This window comes from Caenorhabditis remanei, chromosome X (genome assembly GCF_010183535.1).
Source record: "Caenorhabditis remanei strain PX506 chromosome X, whole genome shotgun sequence".
Classification (NCBI taxonomy): Eukaryota; Metazoa; Nematoda; class Chromadorea; order Rhabditida; family Rhabditidae; genus Caenorhabditis; species Caenorhabditis remanei.
The window spans coordinates 3,021,909-3,048,676 of NC_071333.1; the positions used below are offsets into that span (position 1 = coordinate 3,021,909).

A 26,768-nucleotide genomic window follows, 5' to 3' on the forward strand; every position below is an offset into this window, starting at 1 on the left:
AGGCATACTGTTATGTCCTTTGGTGGAGGAGAAGGGAATTGTAAAACCATTTATTTACATGGTGAGAATCAACAACTAAGAGTTCTCTACATCTTATATAGGCAGATCTTCTTGCCACGTGTGACCTCGGGGTTGGACGTTCACTAGGCTAGGCCATGCTAGTTCACGCCACAACACCTCCCTTTCTTTAATGAAAGTTCGTTTGTCTACTGTCTTGGATCTTCGGTTCTTCCACGACAGCCGCTGCCTAGACTCCACAGCATTTCTTCTTTTGGACCCATGTCCGCATCATTGCTTCGATCTTCTGATCTTCAGCCAACGATCTTCAGCAGATGTCATTTCCCTATGCATCTCACAGCTTCCACACGAAATCTACCATTCGAAATCGTTGAACACGAGTACCTCGATCCATCTTCACTCGGTGCTGCTGCTGGTTCTTCAACGGTGTCTTCCTTCCGGGTGATCCCATGATCTCGAGCTCGTCACTCTCCAACCCTTCTTACCGCTGGTTTGTTGTCGATGTTGTCCACCGGGATCTCTTTTCTTCGGCCTTCTCCGTGCGCACCAGTCAACGGTCCCGTCCGGCATGCGCGTTCCCGGAGCGTCGGATCGTTGATCTCATCCTGATCGCCACTGTTATGTCCTTTGGTGGAGGAGAAGGGAATTATAAAACCATTTATTTACATGGTGAGAATCCACAACTAAGAGTTCTCTACATCTTATATAGGCAGATCTTCTTGCCACGTGTGACCTCGGGGTTGGACGTTCACTAGGCTAGGCATGCTAGTTCACGCCACAACACATACAGTATTCTGATCTATACTATGAAAACAAAAAATTGTTTAAAATATGCATTTTTGCAGGATCAAGCAAGGCTGTTGAAAATCGCGGCCGGCCGCGGCTTTTTTCTTGAAAATCTCAAAAAGCCGCGGCCGGCCGCGGCTTTCTAGCATATCAACTGAAAACATGACTTGATATACTTCTGACTTTTTGGTACAAATCTGACAACCAGGGTTCGACCCCCACTACTGGCAAAACTTTTTTGTTTTTTGTTTTTTACATTTTGGCACCAATCTGACAACCAGGGTTCGACCCCCACTACTGGCAAAACTTTTTTGTTTTTTGTTTTTTACATTTTGGCACCGATCTGACAACCGGGGATCGGTCCCCAACCCCTCCGGTGCAAGGCTGTCGCACGGCCGGCCGAGGTAGGGCCGCGGCCTCGGCCGGCCGCGAGAGAGAAAAAATGAAAAAGCCGCGGCCGCGGCATTTTTAAATGTTGAAAAACTTGGTTGTTTTTGAAAAGTTTTTTCTTCGGTTTTTTTCTGTTACCAATCTGACATCCAGGGTTCGACCCTCACTGGTGGTAAAACTTTTTTGTTTTTTGTTTTGGTTTTTTGGTGACAATCTGATATCCAGAGTTCTGTCCCTACTGGTGTCAAAACTTTTTTTCTGTTTTTTGGTAATAATCTGAAAACCAGTGTTTGATTATTTCGTCTATGACATTTTTTTGTTTTCATACACTCATATAATCTCAGCTATTCAGATTTTTCAATTGATGAAAGGTATCCAATGAAGGAACACAGCCTCGGAGACGTTTTTTCACGTCCTGTACAGTCGAATGACTCTGCGTCTCACCTGAATGACACCTTTTCTGTGGCTCTCATTGCCCCTTTTTCGTTTTCTACTTATACATGACATTCTTCAATTACTTTTTTTCACCAATACTCACCAAGATTACAAACACGTTCGGACCTAAGATTGGTACCAAAATGCCAAAAACAAAAAACAAAAAAGTTTTGCCACGAGTGGGGACCGAACCCCAGCTGTCAGATTAATACCAAAAAATCAAAAACAAAAAAGTTTTGCCACGAGTGGGGGTCGAACCCTGGTTGTCAGATTCGTACCAAAATGTCAAAAACAAAAAACAAAAAAGTTTTGCCAGTAGTGGGGGTCGAACCCTGGTTGTTAGATTAGTACCAGAAAACAAAAAAGCCAACAAATTTTTTCAAAAACGACCATGTTTTGCAACATTTAAAAAAAAAGCCGCGGCCTCGGCCTCGGCCGGCCGCGGCTTTTTCACTTTTTTCTTCTCGCGGCCGGCCGAGGCCGCGGCCCTACCTCGGCCGGCCGTGCGACAGCCTTGGGATCAAGCATCGCAAGAGTCTCAGTAATTGGAAGAGAGGAAGAATCAAGAGGATGGTTCAAAAAAGCGATTCGTTTTATAGTAGCAACTTTAATGGATCGTCGACATATATATATTCATCGCGAACGATAATTTATTTTTGAAGATATTTTTTAGTTTATCTGATTTCGTCTAAAATGAATATGATAGTTTAAAGTGGTCTGTTGTGATGTGTTCATATTATAATGTATGAGTTTTGGTTCATTTTCATACTTCAAGAATTTTTTAACTCGGTCCACAACCCGCTGAGAGCGAGCGCAGAAAAGTTTGGTCATTGAGATGACCGAAGAAAATTGGTGGCCGTGGCCTAGAAATTCGATTTCGGCAGCGTTTATTTTTTTAATTTTGACGGTATTTTCGATTATTTTTTTATGTATTTCTTCAATAAATTCGATAGAATACAGCAAATATTGATAGGAAAACACTAAAAACTATTGAAAATAACGCCAGAAATAGCAGAATACTGAAAAAAACAACGGAAAGTTTGGAAACAACGGAAACGGAAAGTCATAATCCACCTGACCACTGTGGAAAAGGATAGAAACAACACAATGCTCATCTACATGAGAAACTTAACGGATGAATTTGAAAAATTACCTTTACCACAATATGTTGAAATAAAATAGTAGTTTTATCACTAATTTTTCTTGTTCCATGACTATCGCAATCGGGAAACAAAGAAGAGAGAAAGGTGACTACGTCCGCGCGGACCTAGGTGTGATGGGAAGAGACATTTCCAGCTTTTATGGATAGAAGTGTACGACAGTAGCTTTGTTAGTAATGATCTCAAAACATTATACATGTTTTTTTTCAGTTCTTTTGTAGTTGACAACTTTTCTCTAGCTCTAAAAGGAATGGTTCAGCTTTCACAGTGCATTTAGGGATCAGTGAACCCATCACCTTTATCAGGAAAAAAATAGAGTCCATGTTGCTTTAAATCCGTCCAGGTGATGTTGAGATTGAAAAATGAGTGAATTATGAGAATTGTCGTAATGAATGGCGATTTTGTAGTAATAGTAAAAGGAATAGAACCACCTTTATCAGAAAATGAAGCTCAATAAAGCCCATGTTGCTTTAAATCTGGCGCTCCTCCGACGCTTTTCCAAATTTCAATCAGAACAGGTGATACAGAATGTTACCAGTATTGAATTCAAAAAATACGGCCTACATAGTATTTTTTTGAAATCAGCGGATCCCTTCAAAGAAACTATCCAAATCTTTTAGTAGCGCAAATTTGATGTCAACAAATACAGTTCTGATTGCATTCGCGGTAATTTAAGTTGTGCTAACAACTCAATAACTATTTTCAAATCTGATTATTATCATGAAATTCGGTTCACAGTAAAACTCCACTAGTAGTTATACCTGCCCTGAGCCCGTTATGGTGCATCAGTATGAAAATATTTCCAGTGAAATACCTTAGATACATTTCACCTATTTCCATATCACCTGAGCACGTTTGAAATCAAAATTCATCGGTTTGTCATAATTTTTTTTTTGCACAAAGCTGTCGAACTTACAATGTAATCAAGATTTGGAAACGTTTCGTTATTGAGTCAACATCGGAGGCCTGCAATACGAGAAACAAACGTCTTGAAACAAAAAAGACATAAATCGAGAAAATAAAAACAACAATCTATAATCTTTACTCATAAAAATTTACCGAAATAAGTTACTTATAGAAAAAATGACATCCCAGAAAAAAAATGATACTCCGTGTAGGACAATGGGTTCAAACATCACATAGATTTGGGTCTAGCTGGTGGTAATTGTGGTATAAAGTACACTGAAACGAGGAGTGGAGACCAATTAAAAGCATTAATAGCAAACGGGGAATATAAAAAGGGGGAAGCAAACAAAATTAAAACTAAACATTCACAAACAAAAGTGGTTATTCACTATGAAGCAATTAGAGAATCTGAAATAAAAAACAACATCACATAATTCAAATAAACGTAAAGGAAAAACATATTTTATGACATCAATGTGGAAGACCTCGACCTCGAGTTTTTGGATTCCAACGGGTTTGCTTTGACGAGACGTGGCCGATTCACCATCACTTTTATAACTCCGTTAAGATCGGCACTGACGATGACCTGGAAAGCAAGGTATATTAAAATTCGTTTTATTTATGATAACTTGGTTTCGGGAACTGAAAAATTTTTTTCGCAACTCATGTGAGTTCGGCAACACCCTTTTGTCACTAGTCAATATGCAACTATGTAATTCTAGTGTCACTTTCGATAACTGAATGACCACGGAACACGAATGGAGGTTACGGTAGAAATTAACACAATTTGAGATGATGAGTTTGGACTGCTTGTATGTGAAAAATATGTCTAGTGTATTTGTAAAACCAACGTGAAACAGCTACTTAAAAAATTATCAAAATTGGAAAACAATTGTTTTTTTATTGTTAACCACCATTCTTTTGTCAACTGTCACGCCTTGAACGCTTTTTTAAGTTGCATTCAGAAAACTTTTGGACTTGCGGATGCACAAAAAGAGAAGTGAGATCATCCAAATTGGATAACAACAGTTCTCTAATTGTTACCATCCGCCCTTCCATCCCCAATGTGTTTTAGCGACTAAACAATTTTGAAAACAGTGAAAACGTCTTCAAAACCAAAATAAATCTCGAAAGAATTTTAATTTTGTTATCTAGCATGTATTCGTTCTCCAAGTGTCTACTTTCAATGATAAACAGCTTAATTAATGTTTTTAGACGGAAATTGACCAATTCGATATAAAATAATAAGGCAATTACAATAAAAACTTCAGACATGTCAAAAATCGGACGCTCGCCCTGTCCGTCCGGATTCGAAATGTTGGGTTTTTTGCTGCAAAACGAGCTGAGCCGGCAGGATCAAAATTTTCATTTTGGCATGGCCCGTGACAAGTCGGAAAAATACTGTTTTTGCTCCATTTTTTAAAGCAGTTTCGTGCTTTGTGTTGTGTTTTCCGGCATGTCGCCTCGAATGCTAACTGATTTTTCACGATTTTTCAGGATTTTTCTCTCAGAGAGTTGAATGCTCAGTGTAGTTTTAACGGAGAGCGCTGAAACGGAGTTTTCTATTTATTTTGAGAAGGTTTTTGTATATTACTTATTTGTACTCTCGGATTTTTTTTACAGTTTCAACTTAAAAAATCAACTCACATGTCCTGGAATCGACAAGTTTCCATTGGAGTTCAATGAATCCGATTGTCCGCCTCCTCCTCCACCACCAACACTTAAATTACCAATATTGAAGTCGATGGAATCAGACTTTGCATGTTTATCCCTCCTATTGAGCATGTTGAAGAACACCTGCGGCCTCGGAGCGAAGACTGCAACCGGCACTGGTGCATTGTGGGTCCTCACTCGCTCCCACCATGAGTTTCTATCTTTTCGAACCGACAATGCAACTGTAGTGTCACTGGCTCTCCAGATATAGACGAATTTGTCCTCCGAGCCACAAATAATGTGTCGACCATCCGGAGAAAAGGCAGCTCGAATTTGGGAATGGTCGTTCTGCACTCCTTTGAACTTGCATGTGAGCGCCTTGTCCCTGATGTCGTACATCCGAATCCGAGAATCGTTGGAAGTGACCTGAAATGAAAATTTTATGGAATTGGTTAATAAAACGAGAATTTTTGCTGCATAACCAAGTTACAATGAAGTACTCACCAATAACTTGTCACCATGAGACGTCAAACCAGTGACTTTGTGTCCTCTTGCATTTTTACCTCGAGTGGAACGGACATCGACGGCGGTGTGGTATTTGAGCTGCTGGAATATGAAGAGGTTTTAGAAATATAGAAACGTCTTGTATGCTTTCCACAGAAAACGTTTCGAGAGTGTGTGGAAAATGAGGGATCCCAATTTTCCCTCATGAGAACACCGGGAGGTCACGGAACTAACAAACGACGACCTTGAGAATTCCAATTTTACAAACAGAATCTGCTAAATCCTGCTGGTGACCAAGGTATGGTTCGGGATTAGTCTCTCTCTCTCATTTTCGAGGTAACAATTTGATTTTGCTCATTTGCTCAAGCCATAACTCGTTTCTTACAAGGGAATTGACTTTCCGTGTAACTTAAGATTTCTCTATAGGTATGCACTCCAATAGTTTCGAATTTGCTCTTTCGGATGGCAGCGGTGATATGGCTACGTGGCAAAAAGGGGACTGGTAGGAGTAAAGTCTGGAAATCGACACAAGAGACCCTACAAGTTCCTAAAGGGTAGTTTGTTTTGTTACGAAACCGATAGTCCTCCCAAATTGGCCCTATTGTTTTTATGATCAAAAAGGAGCATACTTTCGGATGAAAAGAAAACCGTTTTTTGGGAGTTTTGCATTTTTTGACTATTGCCATTCAAAAGAGCAGAATCGAAGCTGTTGGGCTGTAAATTTATAGAGGATTCTCAACGCATACGGAGAGTCCATTCCCTTGTTAGCTCATTTTAGATGATTTTCATTGAATAAATCAAAACCTCAAGGTCAAACTAGTTTATAATTAAGTTTGTGACAGAAAGTTATCCAACGAGTCCATAGAGAAATCTTGAACGCTACCGGCCAAAAGTTTATACATTTTAGCTCTTTTTAGCTGACAGTTACCAACTTTGAAAAGATGTCAAGGTACACCTGATTGACACACAAAAAACATTTTGTATGGACTAGACAGATCAAAAGTGAAACTACATTTTTGTAGTTAGTCATGTTTTTTACAAGCACTCTCTAACAAGTTACAGACCGGCTAATATATTTTTTCGTGAATTGACTGATTCCAGTGCAAAATAGGGCAATTTTTCACCGCTTCACTTTAACTGACTGTAACCTGCTAGATAGTGCTTTACAAAAAACGGACAATCAAAAAATGTAGTTCTCCCTTCGATCTGTATAGTCCATACAACTTTTTTTTTGTTGATCAATCGGGAACACCGAGAAATTTTTTCAAGGTCCAAAATTTATGAACCGAATTCTTTGAAATTACAGTAAGCCAAGCTTCTTTTCAATTTTTCCTCTTATCCAACAAAAAACTTACATCTGAAGTGTAGAAAATGCATTTTCCATCGTACGTTCCGACGACCGCAAACTTGCCACTCTTGACAAAGGTCATCGCCGTAATGTATCTCTTCTCAGTGTCGTTCCAAACCGCTACTTTCTTATCCGGAATGTGCCACATGCGAAGTTTACCATCCAGTGATCCAGACAGAAAGTATCGGTCGTCTTTTGGCAGAAAAGCAACACATGTGACAAAATCAATGTGTTGGAAACAGCACAGACACTCATTTCGAGAGAGGTGCCACAGTTTTACGGTCCGATCCATACCAGATGAAAGGATAAAGTAGTTTTTGGACCAGGAGACGTCCAAGATGTCAGCAGTGTGACCTTTGAGCAGTGCAAATGGCTTGGCACAGAAGAGCCCATTGTTATCATCCGACGACGAGGCCGTAGTCGCCTCACTATTCACAACGCTCTCCATAGAGCTCGGTGGTCTGAACTGTTCCATATTCTCCACTGGATTCATTGGATCCGCGTCAGTAGAAGCGTTGGCTGAGTACTTTTCCCTCATTTCTGAGAAGTACTGTAAGTGGGAACGAACCACCCAGATTCGGAGAATCGAATCTTGTCCAGCGGTTGCCATAAGTTTTCCGCAGATACTAAATTTGATGCACCATATCGCTCCTGTGTGCTCATTGTTGAGCTCTTGTTCAATAGTGAGGTGTTCGAAGTCATACGGTCCTTTTTTGCTTTTTCGAGGTCTCACAATGTTGCTCGGAGCGACGGATGCGTGGTGGGGCTCATCACTCTCTTCTCCATCACTGGTTTCTTCGCCGATTCCATGACGAGCAATGTTGCTGGATCTACAATTTATTAGTTGTGAAAACGTGATCCATAACTGATGATGAAACATTTTTTGACACTGATCAAAAAGATTTCATGACAAAAACAGGAAAGAATAAGGCTAACAAGGGAAGTCTTTCAAGACGCGGCTTTCAAATGTTCTATGAATTTAATTATTGGTACTTTCGACTACGGGGAGTCCATTTTTGCCATCAAACCGGCAAAATGTCTCTGTGAGCCAAGTTATGAGCTCTCAAATTTTTCAGAGCGTCAAGCTTTTTCACATGGGATTTCAAATCGGCGGAGCAGGATGAACAAATTTATAGACCGTTCGAAAGCCGCGTCTTTAAACACTTCCTTTGTTAGTTATTTAATTTCTAAATTTCACACGTTCGTTATCTTACCCTGGGTGTGCAGCAATTCGAACTCTCTTCAATGCTCCACGCAGCACTCCACTAGCATATCGTACTGAATTCCTGGCGAAAGATGCAGCGGATCCGATTCCAGTTCGAGACAATGTACGGTTGGAGGTGGTTTCATCACTGAAAATAGAATAATTGAGATTGAAATATTTTCTAGAAGCTATTAAAAGTGAAACGAAACAGAATCATGCTTGAGGCCTAGAAAAATCCGTGACTTTGGCCACACAGACCTTATGCATTGCAAACTTCCGCCTCAAAAAAACAGTTTTTGGTCATTTTTTGAATTTTTTTAGGTGCTATGTTGTTGAAAATTATTGAAACATCACATTACCTGAACAATTTGAAATTAATTGCATACTGCGCCGTGGGTGGCCAAAAACACATATTATGCCGAAATTGGTTAATTTCAGGTTCAGAATAGTTGTTGGAAAAGCGGACGTTATTGAGAGACGTTGCCAGTCACGCCCAATATAGAGAAAAATGCCAAAACCCTTCGATTGGACTTATCACACTTCGAGAAAAGGGAAAAACCTCGAAAAATTGAAAAAAAACTACATAAAATCACTCGAAGATGCTTTCCTAAAAGATTTTACAATTTTGTCAAAACGTCAAGAGTGATGTTCTCTGCAACATTTTACGGTCAAAAATAAGGGTTTATGCATTCAATTTTAGGATAATCCAAAAAGTATCTAAAAAACGACCAAAAACAGCGGGAAATTGATTATCTTCAAAATTCGTTTTTCGCGTTTTGGGCACGTTTGAAAAGTCGTGGTTCATGACCTCGTTTTTAAGCAAACTTGAAAAGTATGAAAAATAGACTTAAAATGTTTCATAATTTTGTCGTAGAAAAGTTCGGAGCAGTAAGCAAACACTCAAAGGAACCCGTTGACACAATTTAGCGACCCATTTGACTGGAAACGAAACTCGTCGCAAAATTTCTAGGGCACCAGCAGAAAAATCCCGGTCGTGCTTAATCAATGTTCACCAAAGAACCAAATACTTACAGAGATCCAAGACTATGTTGATCTACTTCGTGTTGACCACTTCTCTTCATACTTAATCGTCGTTCAACGTCCAAAGTTATTGGGTCCACCGACGATGACAACTTGTCTGATTTGATAGTCCTCAATTCATCATTCGACATGCTCCTCGAATTGCGATTCGTTACAGTTTTGGCAGGACTCAAACTGTTCACCGACTCGAGTGCACCAAAAGATTTTGATGAGCATGGCGGCTCTTCTGGGATGGGTTCGGGGATGTTGATACCGAGTTTTGAGCAGGCATGTGACCCGGAGGATGGGGAGGAAGCGGATGAATTAGAAGCTGATGGGATGGTTTCTAGACTTGTTGATTCCAAGTTCGCACAGTCCGGAAGGTTGTGAGCTGATTCAACGTCGGTGGTGAGTTGCTTGATAACTTCTTCGGCAACCGCATTTCGTTCCTCCTCTTCTCCAGTAGCCTCACGTCCTCCTAGTGCAAGAACGTTGGGAGGGAAGGGGCCGGTCTGCAAATGCTTGGTTTTATAAACTGGAATTTTGCATGATTTTGATATAATCGGGGATTTAAAATCAGAGATTCAAAACAGAACATGCTAACAGTATATATTTTATTTTCGGATGATATGGATAATGGGTCACAATCAGACTTGGCTGGGCCGATTTGAGATTTTTCACCGGTCCAGCCCAGCCCGGTCGGCCCGAGTTAAGGTGCAAAACTTGAAAATTTTAACACCTTTTTTTGCAAAAAAATGTCTGATTTTGGCTATGTTTTGTAACATCGATAAAACTCGAGCGTACATAGGAATTTTGACTATTTTTGATAAAAACAAAATTTTGTAAAAATCGCTTCCGTTTTTTGAATCCGGACCGACCGGACCGACCCCGACCAAGGCGATATTTTGCAAGTCCCTTCAAAATTGATTTCACGCACTTCGAAATTTTAGCCGGGAATATGACTTTTAAATCAGAAACGGGAAATCGTAAATTCAAATATATGAAGAACATTACAGTTTTGATATAAAATTTTGGAAATTGATGTTCTCAGCAGAGCTGTGTGGAAGAAGTAAAGACGGAAGTAAGACGAAAGTAAAATTTGTTTCGACTGTACGAAACGGACGACCGTAATACAACGTTAATCAGTTTTATTGCTGGAATTACTCCATTTCGAGCATAAAAATTGGCATATCTCACTTATCTGGTACCAGTGCACATGGAAAAGCCTCCGCTTCCGACTTCCGATTTTCGTGTGTCAATTTCGGCTGATTTTCAAGTCAACTGGTCGCAGAAAAGTAAAATATTATGATTTTTAGGCTCGAAGGGTTGTTATACTTTAAATACAACTATGTAACTTTGTGTTATTGCCGTCATTTGCATACTGTCGAATATAACCTCACTTCCATCTTTATTTCCGCACAGTTCTCGTCGACTGGTTGGAAACTTTCTCAAGCTTGACCCAGACCGGAAACCAGATAACTGTATCATGTTTCAAAAACTAAGAGCTAGATGTTCAAGGAACATTTTTGAAATAAAAATACCCACCTTCATCACTTTAGCAATAGTGAGTCCGCGATCAATGGAGTTTGACTTGCGGTGTCCTTTGGAATCTTTGTTCTCTCCTGCTGAGAATTTCCCCTCCGGAGTTGAGAATTTTCCATCTGGAGTCGAGAATTTCCCTTCAGGTGTTGAGTAAGCAATAGCATCACTACTTCTCGACGATCCCACAGACACTTCTCTTTGGACACCATGCTTCTTCCGCTCTTCTTCGATTCGAGTCTCCACTTCGAAAGCAATTGGATCTGGTAGTTTCATCGAAGGGGTCCGGGGTGGCAACGGTGGTGGACATCGTGGCATTGGGGCGACCATTGTGAATGGGCTTACCAGCGGAGACTGCAGTACCGGTGAAGTCACCGGAGCACGAGATGGTATTGGCGGTGGGATGCGAGTGCTGGGTGAGATTCCAGAACAACTGCTGTCTGTAGGACTCCATGTCGAGGAGCGGTGTCTAGTGTCATCAGATGCTGGGATGTTCACTCTCATTGGGGTGATGGTGGCATCGACAGCGGAAGCGGATGGACTGATGGGTGACGTTGCAAAACCAGTGTCGGATCTTGGTGCAGCACACGAACTCATTGTGTCAGACGCCTTGACGACCTGGAAAATGTATATTGGGAATGGCGTTGGAGTCAAAAACCAGTTTCTAACTTACCACTGTCTCGTTTTTCACTATCATTTTGTGGTGCCAAGAGTGTAGACTTGGTGCATCCGACACCGTACTCATCGTCTCGTCATGCTCATACTCCATTTGAGATGGTGGACCGACAAGCTGACGGTTTCCAAATTCCTTGTTCATCCTGTGGCGTAGTGTGATAAGTCGATCTCGGTGGGAAGAATCTCGGCCTGATGTAGAGCATGATGAGGAGGACGGAAACTGCAAAATTTAGAATTGAATACGTTTTTGAGATCATAATGTTGGTCGTTTGCTGTTTTTCAACAAAAAATAGCACTGAAAGCAAGCTTTTCGAAAAAAGCTTACTATCAGTGCTATCATTCAGTCGGCAGCCAAATTGTTCGCGAAACTCCGTCACGGTGCTCCTTTCAGTATTTGTGGACTGCGTACCAAAGTCGCATGAAAAATTCAGACGGTATGGCGTCTGACCTGTTTTGAAGCAGATTTTTGACACTCGACATCCTTCTATGAAACCTTAGTTTTTTTTTCTACAATCTGCGAAAGAACAAAATTTTTGGAATGAACAGCAGGTTTTTTTATAAGTTACACTTTCGGTTATTTCAAATGTTCTCGAAAACGAAATCATGAACCCCAACTTTTGAACATGTGGAAACGTAAAGGGTGCTAAGGCAGAACTTTTTGCAAGTTTTTTCAATATTAGTGGGACTCATTTCATGTTTTTTGAGATAAGCATCTTCGATAAATACTAGTTTGAACCGGTTTTTTCAATTTTTTTCGAGGTTTTCCGATTTCTTGAAACGTGAGAGGTTCAATCGCGGGAGTTTCAGCAAATTTCTACAAACTGGCCAACTGGCAACGTTTCTGAGTCACTTTTGCTTTTTCAAGATTTATTCTGAGCCTGACGTTGAGTAAATTCTGCAACTCGTGGGTTGTTGGCTACCCACGGCGCAAGCCGGAATTATTTTCGAAATTGTTATTGTTATCTTTGAGGTTTTAGAGATTTTCAACAACTCAGCATCAAAAAAATGACCAAAAAATGACAAAAAACCCGGTTTTTGCTCGGGAAATTGCCATCTATATGGTCTTGCTGACCGAACCCACTGATTTATCTAGGCCACGAGTAGAAAATTCCGGGCCGTGCACATAAATTTGAGCACCATGATATTTTCCGTCTCCTCACCCTTGACGATGCAATTGACGGAGTATTGAAAACAGCGCTAGATGGTCGACTCGATGTTGGGAATGGTGTTGATGACATCAATGGTTGTCGGATGGCGGCACGAACTGTTGATGTCGGTTGAGCAATCTTCAAGTTTTCCGGTCGTTGTGGAGTCGATGTGTAGTGATTCTGAAAAATGAGAGTTTATATTTTTCAGGCTCTCGCAGAATATCAACATGTTTGTGTTATTTTTTCCTATCTGTACTCTACATGAGTCTAGTCCCATTATTTGCAACTATGTTCGCTCAACAATGCCTTCACTTGATTTGAATAAGTCCATTCTTCTATAAGCAAAAAACAGAATCTGTGACTGAAAATGTGGAGTGAATCGACAATGATTTTGAAAACGTCTTGCACAGGTTAAAAATAGTCGATTAATCCTGATAATGAAGTGTTTTCACGCGAAAAATGGCGCAAAACTTGCAAAATCGTTTCATCAGTGGGAAAAAGCTTTATTTTCTCGATATTTTTCAGGAAACTTCACAAAAATGATTGTTTGGACTTTATATCGAGTAACTGTGAGAATTTGACCCCCGGCATCCTTCTATGCAACCTTAGTTTGGAATACAATTTGCGAAAGAACAAAATATTTGGAATGAACAACAGGTTTTTGTACAAGTTACACTTTTGGTTATCCGGAAGTGTTTAGGAACTTCTTCAAAACTGAAAAGCGCACTGAAAAAGTTTTCCACAAACTGTTGGAAGAGCCTTAACACTCAAAACCAACTTATGCGGCTCTCTTCGAAAAAATTCAAAGCTTTAGTTCGGTTTACAGAATCCTATGTTCTACAAGTGCCAGCAGATTTAAAGACAAAGATTATCTTATTTCTGTTGGGTGACTGACTTTTTTAATACTTGCAAAGTTTTTCTCTCTCAAAACTAGTAAAGAATGGCAGGAAAACCTCGAAAGTCACAAAAAAAGTCTGCCTTATGCTCTTGGAGCTTCTAAGCACGACTTGTGGCACAACTCAACCAAGTTTTTATTTGAAAATGTTTTCACAAATTGGTTTTGTTACAAAAATATGCACCTGAGCTTCACTAAATGCAAAATAATGACTGGCTGACCAACAAGAGCCATAATTACTGAAATTGCAAGAGGGAAATCCTCCTAATTGCTTTCCTAATAAAAACTGGTCTAATTTTCATAATATTTAAATATATATATTTTGCGAAAAGTTGTTTTTTGAAGTCAAATTGAGTGATCGGGAAAATTCGCTCTTCAGCGGTAATTACTGAGGCCCTTTTTGATCTCCAAACGGTGGGAAAGCAAAAATGTAGTGTTTTTGTGCAGCTTGTTTGAGACTTTTCAGACAGTATTTATTAAATTTTTTGAATTTTTCAAGTTGTATTTCGTAATAATTCATTTTTCAAATGAAAATACCCACCTGGGGCCTTCCAAACACAAATCCACTCGAACTCGGCACATTTTTGAGGTCCTCCGGCTCCGTGTCAGTTGGTGTTGCTCTGCTCAACCGTCTCATCTTTTGTCATAGTCGATTTGAGAAGACTGAAACAAAAAACATTCATTTTTGACAGAAAAATGATAAAACAGCGAATGAATGCGAATGGAATATCAAATTATAAGATAATTCCTATTTTTATGACTCAAACGGTAGTAAAATTCAATAACATACGTTGAAAAAAAAACGAAAACTAAAAACCGATGAATGTTCGTCGATGCAAACAAAAAGAGAGGAGAACTGGGCGAGAAGAGGAGACTCGTTTTCTCTGCGTCTCCTCTATTCGCGTGGTCTCTCTCAGCGGGGGCCGTTTTCCCCGCAGTGCGCACACACGAAAACACGCGAGTGTTTCGGAGGAGGCGAAGGCGACCGACGGGGGCATTCGCGGTGTACACAGCCTATCGATTTTCCTCCCAATTACCTTCTGCCTGGGATAACGGGGAGGGGAGAACACAAGAGACGTAGAACACTGTGTCCTCTATTTGGAATATATTCGGGGGAGTAAAGGAAACATTTTGTTTACAAAATGTGGATTTAGTACTGAAATTTCAGATTTTCATACATAAAACTGTTGAAGAAAAAATGTTTCCAAAACATTAAAGTCATTTAAAAGAAAATTAAATTAGAGAAATTTCGCAGCTTTTCGGCAGGCAAAATGACAAAAAAAGAGCTAGTTTTCAGTAAAAACAAGCTTACTAGCAATTTTTTTGTGTAATACTTTTACTTTAAAAAGTTTCATCAGCTTCTTCAGTCAACATCTGAATATAATGAGGTATTTTAGAAAATATTCAACATTCCCATCAGTTTTCTATCATTTCAAAAAAAAATTAATGCGGAAAAATGAAAAATGAAGGTTTAGAATATTTTGTTTTGAAAATTTGACTTAAAAAATTTATTTGTTGCCTATTTTCTGGCTTGAGAAACATGTAACAGGTCAAATACTCACTGCACTATTTGCTTGTTTAGCTGGAAAAAATCTGATTTTCGATTAAAAACTCAGTTAAAACTGCAAAATTTATCTATAAATAACATTAATCGATTGATTCATCCTAAATATTTAGTAAATTCTCTTGAATTTTAATTTAAATTGTCAAAACTATAATTGTTTTACTTTTCTTCAAAACTTTAGAAATTGCTCAACTTTTCTCATCGAATAGGCTGTGTTCTTAAAAAACCCCTTTCAAAATTTTTGTCAACGTGTTTTTTCGGAGATCTGAAAAAGTTTTCTCATTCTGGATTCATGTTCAAACCTCGGTTCTATCTCTTCTTCTCAAAAGGCTCCCTTTTTTTCTTCTATTTACTTTGTTTCCCTCTCTTTTCCTTCACTCAGCTCATCCTGCTCGCCTCTTTTTTTTCTCCTTCCTGCCAACGCCAATTCACAAAACAACATATCCTCCTCTCTTCTCTTAAACAACTTTTCTCATGAAATGTCTTCGAAATAATTTTAGAGCACGTTTTAAACTTTAAACTTGATCTATTTCAAAAACATTAAGTTTTAATGTAGGTCGCCTTCCCATGAATAGCATCTGATAGCATTTCAACGATTCGTTTACATTTTCGTATCATAATTTCCGTATCAAATATTCATCTACATGTACATAAAGCCAACAGAAATTATGAAAAGAATTCCCGAAAGAATAGGATGAATCACCTCCCTTACTTGGCCAACATTTTTCAAACAATGCCATGTTTGCATATGGAGAAAAAGGAAAATAGAAAACGTAATGACTAGTGAGGGGAGAGAGGAAAAAGATGCCTGCCGATAAGAAACGATCGGGCGGCGGAGGAAAACCGATAGCGAAAATTAGATAAGAAATAGGCCCGCTGACAGCCACAAGTTTCGAATTAGAATCGTTTAATTGGCTGGATACATAAAATAGAAATTTTTCTAATGATGGAGAGAGGGAAGGGGTCGGAAAAGTGATGCGTTAGGTAAAAACTATACACAAAATATGGAAAGAAAGGCACTAACACTGACATGTATTGTGGGAAAAGAAAATTAAAACCAAAGTATAATCGATGAGGGGAAGGTCGCAAAAACATTTGAAAAACAAAAAGCTAGAAGTCTATTAAACAGAAAAAAGCATCAAAAAAGTATTTCACAACGTTGGTGTTCAGATGCGGAACTTGTCGATGACGGCGTCAGCAAAGTCGACGGTGGTGGCGTATCTGGAACAGAAAAATTGAGAATTCTGAGATTGATTTGTAAAATTTTGATTTTCAATTTTTTGGAACTTCACCGAGTCTGTACAAGCATATTGAAAATCAAGAAAAAACCTAGCCATTTATTTTGTCCCAAGTTAATGGTACTTCACTACAAGAACTCCGGAATTTTTTGAACTTCACAGCATTCTTGCGAAATTTTGGGCCGACCCGGTTTCAGCCCGGCCCGGATCGGCCCGGATTTTGATTTTTGAATTGTTTTCACTAGAATTGCTATTTTTCAGTATATTTCAATGGAAATTCTTTCCTCTCGTCTGTACGTGAAATGCATTCATGAATGTTCGTTTCACGAATTATTTTGTGAAAAGTTTTGAAAATATAAATATATTTTTTCACGCGCACTACGAGGAGATCTTCTATTGGAATGTTCTGAAAACCTAGACGACGAGGAGCGATTTTTGGCATTTGAGGTATCATAACTCGCTTCAAACATATTTTCAAAGAAATTCTAGTTGTGCCCTGAAATTGCGAGCCGACAGGGCTGAGTCAAATAGTTTTTGTGTAGAATTCATACTATTTTTTATTCGAATGACATTTTTCAACCTTACTGTTTTCAGCAATTTATAAAAGGCAGCTGGTTAAAGTGACACTGTTTTTTGAAGAGGCTTTTTGGCATAATAGAAAGGGTTTCTTGTATTATTTTCAAATTTGAAGCAAAACTGGAATGAAAATAGTTTTTAATAAGATTTTCAGAGTGTTCAACTAAAAATAACTCTCTTGGATATGATTTTTTGTGTTTTTGTAATTGAAAAGTGAAATTTCCATTAGAGTACCATTTTTCTTTTCTTAAACTGTGTTCCGATCAACTAAAATGCCTCATTCAAAGAAAAAGCGGAAATTTAAAAAAAAATGAAGTTTTGAAAACCATCATTTCAAAATCGGTAAAAAATTTCTGTGGAGATTTTCAAACATTTTCTTTCCGGGTAGTTATGAATAAACTGTGACAGATAACAGAAATACTTGACTTTAGGAAAGTAAGAAAACCGTTTGACCACCTTTAAACTCAAAAATAACGTTCCAACTTTAGAAAACTTCAGCCTTCATCCAAAAATCGGAGCCCAAGCTTAACTTCTGGTGCTTTTTTTCATTGTCTTGCTCAGAATAACAGCATATTTTAGAACAACCAATAAAGTCAATGAGCACAGTTTTTGTGATTTTTTCTTTTCTAAAATTCAAAAATTCATAACATTACTCACCCTCCCAAGTCACGAGTGCGCACTTTTCCCTCTTTGACAACATCGGCGACAGCGGTGCGAAGGGAGTTGCCCCATGCATCAAGATGGAGGTGGTTGAGCATGTTGGCGGCACAGAGGATCATGGCAGTTGGGTTGGCGATAGAACGTCCCATAGCCTCTTGGAAAGAGTGACGACTTCCTGGCTCAAAGATGACAAAGTCACGTCCCACAGATTGTCCTGGCACAACTCCGGCTCCACCGACGAGTCTGAAAAAAGAAAAATGATGTATCAGAGAAACGTTTTCCGGTTCTCGGTAGCCAACTACAGCAAAATCAGTTTGTTTGTTTTCGAAATGAACGTGCTCTGCCGAGGAAGGAAAAGTCCGAACAAGTAATTCGAGACGTGGCTTTCAAACGATCTAGTAATTTGATTATTGCTACTTTTGACTATGGAGAATCCATTTCTGCCATCAAAACCGGCCAAATGTCTCTTTGAGCCAAGTTGAGCTCTCTAACTTTAGATATGGTCAAGCTTTTTCACATGGAGTTTTAACTTGAGAGCTCATAACTTGGCTCCGGGGCATTTCGCCACCAAATGTTTCACCACCAATTTTAGGATTTTTAGGAATCCAAAGCTTTATAGGGAAAAAGCATACCACTAGAACGCGTTGATTGGGCTAATCAAGGTTTTATACTTTTGAAATAACTCGGCTCGCACAGACTTTTTGCCGGTTTTAATGACAGAAACAGACTTCACGTAGTTGAAAGTACCTGTGACCAAATTTATAGATTGAGATCTCTGTCTCCAAAGATTTCGCTTGTAAGCTGTTGTCTAACAACTATACGACATCCCACTTCAAAAATAAATCAAAACCTTACCCAGCGGCCAAGTTATCAATAATGTTTCCGTAGAGATTCGGCATGACCATCACATCGAACTGTTCTGGTTTTGACACCAACTGCATACAAGTGTTATCGATGATCATTTGTTCGAACTGGATTTTTGGATATTGTTTGGCTACGGACTCGCAGGTTCTCAGGAACAATCCATCTCCCAGTTTCATAATGTTGGCCTTGTGGACGGCGGTGACCTGAAATAGAGAAAAAATGAGGAAAAAAGTGTTTTATTTAATTCCCACCTTCTTCCTTCCGGTCTTTGTGGCGTAGTCGAAGGCGAACTTGGCGATTCTCTCGGCCTTGACTCTCGTGGAGATCTTGAGGCATTCGATGACTCCTGGCACGAGTTGGTGCTCCAAGCTGGAGTACTCTCCCTCCGTCTGCTCACGGACAATCACGAAATCAAGATTTTTTCCATGTCTTGTTTTGATGCCATCGAGTGTCTGAAATAGACAGAAATTCTTTTTATTTGGTTTTGTTGATTGGTGTTTGTCACAGGAAAACCCAGATGCAGAATTGTGCGAAAAAAGTTTTATTGAGAGTGACGCAGAATTAAAGGCAAAAGGAAGAGCGAAGTGAAATTCGTTTTGGCCGTTTGAATCTGACAGCAATGAAACAGTTAATTAGTTGTAGTAAAGGTATTACTACCTATTGAGCATGCAAAATTTCAAAATATTATTTTTTTGGTATCACAGGCTTGAAAAAGCTGCTGAACTTGACACACGTTAGTCGAACGTTGACGTGTAGAATTTTATTTTACAGGCCCACTTGTACCCGATAAGTCAGATATTCAAACTTCCTGGTAAGGCCCAAAAACCTGGGCCTTGGAAAACTTGACCCGGCTCACGGTAATTCAATCATAACCTATGCAAACGCGCTTTGTTGAGAGTACATTTTGGTAATATTATTTGACGCCTAAATTGCAATTTTTTAATATTTTTTGTTTTTCCAAAAAATTGGCCTTTCTTGATTATATTTCTCCTTAAAACTATTTCTTGTCTAAGTTTTTCAGTTTGAACAAAAAAATTTAGGTAAGCGATTTTTCTCAAAAGAGCGCATTTGTATAGGTTCACTTTGAAATATCGTGCAGGCTTCGATAAATGAATTTTTTGGATTTTTTCGCGAAAAAAATTCAAAAAATTTCAAAAATTTCAAAAAATTCGAACTTTGAGTTTGGCGACAAGTACCCGGGCCATAATTTTGCTGACAAGCCCGGGCCTAGACAAGTATGCAAGTTTCGACCCCAATTTAAAGGAGGACTGAAGTCATATTTTTTTATTTCAGATTCTGATACTTCAGAAAATTCTGAACAACTTTCATCATTGGAGCATATGCTAAAAATCGCTCTAAATGCCCTAAATTCACGTTTTCCCGGCTCAAATTGAGCTTTCGCGGAAGAGTTTTCCCACGCGAATTGTTGCCCTCGTGTAGTCCTCTCGGACAAAATTATTTCTTTTTATTTCTCGATTTCTCGTTTTCTTGCTATTTTCAACAAAAATTCGTGTTTTTTTCAATTTATATCGTTAAAAAAGAAGAAAAAACACGAAATTTTGTTGAAAAAAGCAAGAAAACGAGAAATCGAGAAATAAAAAGAAATAATTTTGTCCGAGAGGACTATACGGGGGCAAAAAATCGCGTGGGAAAACTCTTCCACGAAAGCTCAATTTGAGCCCGGAAAACGTGCATTTAGGGCGTTTAGAGCGATTTTTAGCACATGCTCCAACGATGAAAGTTGTTCAGAATTTTCTGAAGTATCAGAATCTGAAAAAAAAATATGACTTCAGTCCTCCTTTAAGCTGCTTTTTCAGGTCGACTAGTACCAGTTAAATAAATATTGGGGGGTTTTTATTGGTCGAAGGGTAGTAATACCTTCACTTCACCTAATTACCGTAAAAACTGTATTTGAGGTGCATGCAACTCTATTGTTCAAAGGGTCTATCGGAGTGCAACTCTATTATAGGGGCAATTTAAATAGAGGGTTCACATCTATTTTTCGTCGACGAATTCGCCCGACTTCGATACCCAACTATCACTTGAATTTGTTTGATTTCATCAGTTTTCTATGCCGAATACATCGAATTTTTACGTGAAAAACGAAGAAACTCTTGAATTTTTATAGAAAACTACGTTTTTAACACCAAAAATGCTGAAATAGTAAAGTGAGAGAACAGTTCGGAGTCAGTTAATGATGGTATTAGAGAAAAGTGTAAATCGCTGGAGAGCAACTACTAGAGGGCACTTCAAATTGAGGGGCACCTCAAATACAGTTTTTACGGTAACTATGTCTTTTGCAGTCAGTTTCATACTGTCGAAAATGTTTTTCCTTCTGTCTTACTTCTGTCTTTAATGCACAGATTTGGTCTTCTTCATAACTATAACTCGTTTCAGCTCTTTATTCCTCCGGATTTTACTTTTTAAATGTTGATTTTGATTAACCTAACTAACCTTGATGTGAACGACGTTGGCGAACAAGTCCAGAGAGCGTCTCAATCTCATGTTGAGCCCTTGAAGCTCTCCTTCGGTGTGAAGAACGGCTGACTCTTCAATGGCTCCTTTGAGAGCGACGTTGTTGTTGCGGCCAATCGACTCGACAGCATTCTCGATGGAGGAGGAGCGGGTGTAGTGGACTTCGGAGAGGAAGATTTCTGCAACAAGTGGAAAAATTAGTGATAACGCGAGATTAGATTTTTTTCACAGTTTTTACAGATGAATAGGTAATAACTGATAAGATATCTTAAGGTGTGTTGGCAGGAATGATTTTGTTCTGACTACATGTATATAATTCATCATATCTAAAATGATTCAAAAATTGGAAATACTTCCGCTTCTCCATTTTCTGATTGTCTGACCGTAAATCCTTTCTTTACAAAAGTATTTTTGTGTAGAGGTTGTACCAAACTACGGAAAGATTTTACTGTAAAATTGCTCGAATACGTAAGATTGTTTTCTTTGTGAATTAGCTATACTAAGATTCAAATTTCTCTCCTTAGTTTTGGTAGAAAAGATGGGGTCCGTAAAATTGTTTATAGGACAGTTAAAAAGAGCCAACTACAAAAAGTCGTCAACTACAAAAATCCAAAAATCGAGATCTGGATTTATTTCTGGCGATAGTTTTGAATTTCAAGATGTTCGACCCTGAAACCACGGCAACTGGAGGAAAGGAGAAGCTTTTGTTCTTTTCTTGGCTTCATGGCGTAGATCATTCGTGAATGTTACTAAAGAGCAGGCTTGTCGAAAACCTTATAAACCTACAAAAATCGTTCTTCAGAATTTTTTTTCAGAAAAAAATCGGAAATTTCGCGAAAAATTGGATTTTTTTTGGTACTGAATGTCAGGCTCGACTGGGTCAAACCGGTTACGGCTGGGTCGGATCGGGACGGAGAAATTCGGATTTTGGTCCGGCCTTGCCCATTTCAAGTCTGCTTAATAGAGTGGGTAAGCTAGATGAACGTTTGATGAATGTGTTAGCCTCAGACTATAGGCACCAAATGTTTGACGGGCAAAAAAGGCAGGCAAAAAGTTCTTGCCATTCTGATAGCCTTTGATATATCACGGACGATTTGTCACGCAGAATAGAAGCTCCGGAATAAAATGTCTGTCAATTTGATATGTTTTGTTACTTTTTTACTCTAAAAACTATTACGAGACCCTACAAATTTTACAATTTGCAGTAGTTTTGTCAGTTTTTCTTTTCCTATATTTTTAAAAACCACTCACCCTCGAACTCAATCGGAATTCCGGTCTGCTTGACGATGTCCTGCACGGTGTAGATCAGCTCCGGTCCCACACCATCTCCAGGAATGATGGTGACTTTGAGCTTTTGGTTGAGTTCTGTTGGAGGGCGTGGAGCGGTTATGGCGTATTGGCGGGTGGAGACGGTGTTGACGGCACCAAGCGTCTGCGGAGCCATACGGCTCAAGGAAGAGACCGTGCGAGAGAGCATTCTGAAAAATCAAAAATAATAGGAAGAGAAGTGAAGAAAAAACAAGCAGAAAATTCCATCTACATATTTCTCCACTCAAAAGCTTATTATTTATATTTATAATATCAGTTTTTGATACCAAAAAGTGCTTTTTGGTCGAGAAAATGCTCCGAAACGACAAAAAATAGTAGACAGAGGAAAAAGAACAAAGAAAAACGGTCCACTAGCTCATAATCTACGAGTAACAAAAAAGAAACCAATAAAAAAGTCATTAGCAGGTGAGCGTCTTTTCCGACGGGCGGGGGTACGAGAAACGCGTCAGCTATTCGGTTGGCGCACTCTCCGTGACCCCCGTAGTCGCTCGCTGTTTGTGTGTGTGCGTGTGTGTGTTTGTCGAGAGGAGGAAAGGGGGCCTCGGTCGAAAGGAGAAGGATGGGGGGAAGGTTGTTTTGATGAACAGGCGCTGCGAGGGCAAAAAGACGGGGAGAGAGTACGGGAGAATGAAGAGACACGAGGGAGAAAAAGAGTCAATAGGATGGGAAAATGGGGGAAGGAGTATAGTGTAGCGTGGAGACATTTTGGACGGAAGGCAGGAGGGGGGGAGAAGAGAAAAGGGGGAGAGAGAGGGTGGTTTCAACATAATTGTTATATGATAGGTATTAAGAAAGAAAATGTTCCGACATACCTAACTTATGGGTTATTAAGATAATGTAAAAATATATTTTATTACATATATATTTTACTTTATTCACAAACGGTGAAAATTGTATTTTTATCATGTTTTTCTTCCATTTTTCTACATTTCTACCCCTCTTTTTGACGGTTTTTCTACATAGACAAGTCGAAAAATGCAAAAAATGGGAAAAAACGCTGTTAGACTGACGATAAACTGCGATTTGTAAAAACAGTTTCTCGGCGATTGTAAATGAGGAAAATAAATGAGGAAAATATGTAATAAAATACATTTTTACATAACCTGAATAACCCCATCAAATAAGTCAAATTTGTACAGATTTGTTTGCAAAACTAATTAGGTAATCATTTTTACATTTTTACTGAAATATACTTATACATACCGTTTGATATTTTTCTGATGTGAAAAAATTTGAACCCTCACCCAGAAGTTAGGATAATTTATTTTTCCATAAATCTTTTTGGAGGATATTCTACAGAACATGAATTTTATTTTTGTAGTTGCTAATATTTTTCGCCAAAAGCCTTCTCAAAAAGTAATTGTTCACTGAAGTGTCTACTGCTTTAAAATGAGCAATTTTAGTACATAATGTTTATAAAATTATGTTCAGCAGAGCATTTCTTAAAAGACAACAGGCCAAAAAGTTGTGAGCTCAAAAATAAATATATATTTTGCAAAATTGATACTTGGCACAGCAAAAAGGATGAATTTTTTGCCTATTTTCTGATGAAAAAAGCATTAAAAAAGCAAAAATTCACCTTAAAAGTGAATTTCAATATGATTCCACCAGGCAATCTCACAATTTTCAATAGAAAATCACAAAACTTAAAATGACAGAACTCAACGGAACTCACGAAATAACTCGGGTCCTAAAAAATACATCAAAACATTCTCAACTAACAAAATAAGCTCCGCTGTCCCTTTGAAATTTTGTTAGTTGAAAATATATTGGTAGTTTCAAAACTAGCCAAGATTCAATGGTTCAAAATTTTTAAGCAGTCATGTTACTATGTCAATTCTTAAAATTGGCATAGCTTATTCTGAAACAATAAATTCACAAGAAACTTTAAAAACCAAAAAATCTATATAAAACCGACTTAAAAACTTCAAAAAAGATAAATTTGCGCACTGGAAACAAGAAAATAACCGATTGTGAATAAGAAAATTAAAAATTAAAACTTGATCCAATTGAACACACGAATCAAAAAAAAAGTGAAGAAAAAAGGAAAGGAGGCACAAATGTCGATGTCAAGGCCACGGACAGTGTAAAGATAGGAAGAGAAGAGGATGAGCGAGGAGGGATATTTCTTGTTTCCGTCATTTGTTCTCTTTTGTTTGCTGCGTCTAACATGGAATGTACTTCGTTCTTTTAATATTGTTTTTAAAAATATAATAATTCGAGGGAATCTTTTTGTTAAAAAATACAGACTCCCCAAGTCGAATTATTTCAATTCTTCGATTCAAACAAATAAATAACCTTTCCGCCTCTTGTTTTACTTTCCAAACTTTTTCAACCACAGAACAAGGAGAGGAAAATAGCAACACCTTACATTAAGAAATAACATTTGAAATAATTCGACTTGGGGAGTCTGTATTTTTTAACAAAAAGATTCCCTCGAATTATTATATTTTCAAAAACAATATTAAAAGTACGATGAAAACAAACATTTCCAAGAAAATCATATTCTTTTTTCCATGCATAACTAGTGTTTGCCAATAATACTTTTCCCCCCTTATTCTATACCGTGATATAATTGCTTTCTCGTTTTTATTCATATTTAGGTCATGTCGTCCGTATTGGTCACCTCGTCTCTCTTCTTTTCTGAATCGGTGTGGCTAGTTGTTCCCTTTTCCTATGATTCTCTCGCTATTTTCAATATGAATTGTTTTGAAATTGCTTTAGTACTATTATTTATCAGACAAAATTTATAATATTTTGAATTTGAAAAAAAAATAAGTTGCCTAAATCGATGAATTTCTAAACTGACAACAACTGGAAGCAGTTTAAAACTGAACATGCTCAAAAATTTCCGTTCAACTGTGACGATTCTACTTTCTTATATTACCTGTACATTTCCATTCTTATTTTATGTGTTTTACATGAGTTTAGTTAAACTTTCATTTCAGAATAATGACATATATCTCTTTCGCCTTATTTTCAACATTTTCTATAATTTGGGTGACTTCTCTATGGTTTGACGTTCAACAGCAACCGAGACTTGGTCATCATTGGTACATTTATAAACTTGTCATGCTGACAAATTTGAATTTTGTAAGTTATTTTTTAAATTTCACTGTGCATATTTTGTTTCCAAGTGATTTTGGCGTTTTTTGTGCATTCATCGTAAAATCTTTTACTTTTTTGAAAAAAAAAACATCCACCGAAAATTTGAAGCATGACACTCAAAAACCAAACACTCAAAAACTTTCGAATTTTTTATATTGTTATTTTTTTATTCTATAATTACATCCTTGCAGGTTCTCGACGTTTTTTACTCTGTGATAGTAGTTATGGGCTACAAATTCGATAGACTGAAAAGAATCGCCGATTTTATGCATTTCACTTCAATCTTCCCAGTTGGAATTGTGAGTTTATTATTGAAAACTGAAAAAAATCAAAATCACCTGATTTTGATATTCAGGTCACATGTGGATTATTCTGGGGTCTCTATGCAATCGACCCAGCTCTGGTGATGCCTGATTGGATTGCAAAACTCATACCCTGGTGGTTGAATCACATCACTCACACATACCCAATCGTCTATATCTTGCTGGATAGTTACTTTCATAAAAGGCATGCATTTTTTTGAAAATTGAAACATTTTCAATTTTATGAGTTGCAGAACTGCCCCCAAAAATATCACTTGTTGGATATTATCGGCTGCACTGGTTTTCATCTACTTTATCGTGTATGTTCAACTTATTTCAATGATTCCCAACATATATATTTTCAGAATTGGCTATGTCAGATATTTCGATGGTTACTGGCTATACCCAATCCTAACACTTTTTGCTATTGAGCACTTTGTGATCAGTTACATTTTGGCGTTCTTCGGATTCTTCTTATTGACAAAATCGGCATGTTTGCTGAATAATTTCTTCCGTGAGTTTAATTTAGAAAACTTAAGTTTTGTATTTTTTGTTTCAGACAATTCATCAACGACACCAACTGTCGTGAGGACAAAGAAAACAAAAAAACAACATTAATCTATATGAGTAAATTAACCAATCTTACTAGGTTGTCCACTTTTTCTGTGAACTAGAAAAATTTTTCCTCAAATTTGTCGTTTTGAAAATATCAATTCCGACTTCTCTTTTTTTTCTGGTAAAAAACGGGCTGCGGTTCTACTTTCTTCCCCGGTCCCTCAACTTATATATCTTATGCGTATTGCATCATTTTGTGTGTCCTCCCGTTTCTATGGTTACCCAAACCCCACTCACTTGCTCGAGCACACGCATTTTATTTGAAAATAAAAAGTTGATGTCATGTAAAAGGATTTGGATGGGAAAATGAAGGGGATTAGTGTCAAAAAAGAAAGTGGGGTAAATGGAGAGACGCA

At 38.2% G+C, this 26,768-nt stretch overlaps 5 protein-coding genes across 5 annotated transcripts; 3 read left to right on the top strand and 2 right to left on the bottom strand.

Annotated features, from left to right (window-relative positions):
• Positions 1 to 4,158: 4,158 nt before the first annotated feature.
• GCK72_022584 (uncharacterized protein) lies at positions 4,159 to 14,318 on the bottom strand (the record flags this gene model as incomplete). Its single annotated transcript, XM_003095457.2, has 10 exons — positions 4,159 to 4,281; positions 5,343 to 5,774; positions 5,853 to 5,954; positions 7,208 to 8,030; positions 8,415 to 8,552; positions 9,437 to 9,936; positions 10,970 to 11,581; positions 11,637 to 11,858; positions 12,799 to 12,966; positions 14,223 to 14,318. 10 exons carry the CDS (start codon positions 14,316 to 14,318, stop codon positions 4,159 to 4,161), a joined length of 3,216 nt encoding a protein of 1,071 aa, XP_003095505.2.
• GCK72_022585 (uncharacterized protein) lies at positions 9,575 to 11,681 on the top strand (the record flags this gene model as incomplete). The annotated part of the gene is made up of 3 exons (XM_053734915.1): positions 9,575 to 9,810; positions 10,441 to 10,505; positions 11,155 to 11,681. 3 exons carry the CDS (start codon positions 9,575 to 9,577, stop codon positions 11,679 to 11,681), a joined length of 828 nt encoding a protein of 275 aa, XP_053578481.1.
• Positions 14,319 to 16,411: 2,093 nt separating the features above from the next.
• Positions 16,412 to 22,535, bottom strand: GCK72_022586 (uncharacterized protein; the record flags this gene model as incomplete). The annotated part of the gene is made up of 6 exons (XM_003095464.2): positions 16,412 to 16,466; positions 17,717 to 17,962; positions 18,575 to 18,786; positions 18,835 to 19,035; positions 21,038 to 21,237; positions 22,310 to 22,535. The coding sequence occupies 6 exons, from the start codon at positions 22,533 to 22,535 to the stop codon at positions 16,412 to 16,414; spliced, it is 1,140 nt and encodes a 379-aa protein (XP_003095512.2).
• A 2,804-nt stretch (positions 22,536 to 25,339) lies between these two features.
• Positions 25,340 to 26,018, top strand: GCK72_022587 (uncharacterized protein; the record flags this gene model as incomplete). The annotated part of the gene is made up of 3 exons (XM_053734916.1): positions 25,340 to 25,480; positions 25,687 to 25,794; positions 25,851 to 26,018. 3 exons carry the CDS (start codon positions 25,340 to 25,342, stop codon positions 26,016 to 26,018), a joined length of 417 nt encoding a protein of 138 aa, XP_053578482.1.
• Positions 26,019 to 26,040: 22 nt separating this feature from the next.
• GCK72_022588 (uncharacterized protein) lies at positions 26,041 to 26,415 on the top strand (the record flags this gene model as incomplete). Its single annotated transcript, XM_053734917.1, has 3 exons — positions 26,041 to 26,117; positions 26,163 to 26,311; positions 26,357 to 26,415. 3 exons carry the CDS (start codon positions 26,041 to 26,043, stop codon positions 26,413 to 26,415), a joined length of 285 nt encoding a protein of 94 aa, XP_053578483.1.
• Positions 26,416 to 26,768: the final 353 nt, after the last annotated feature.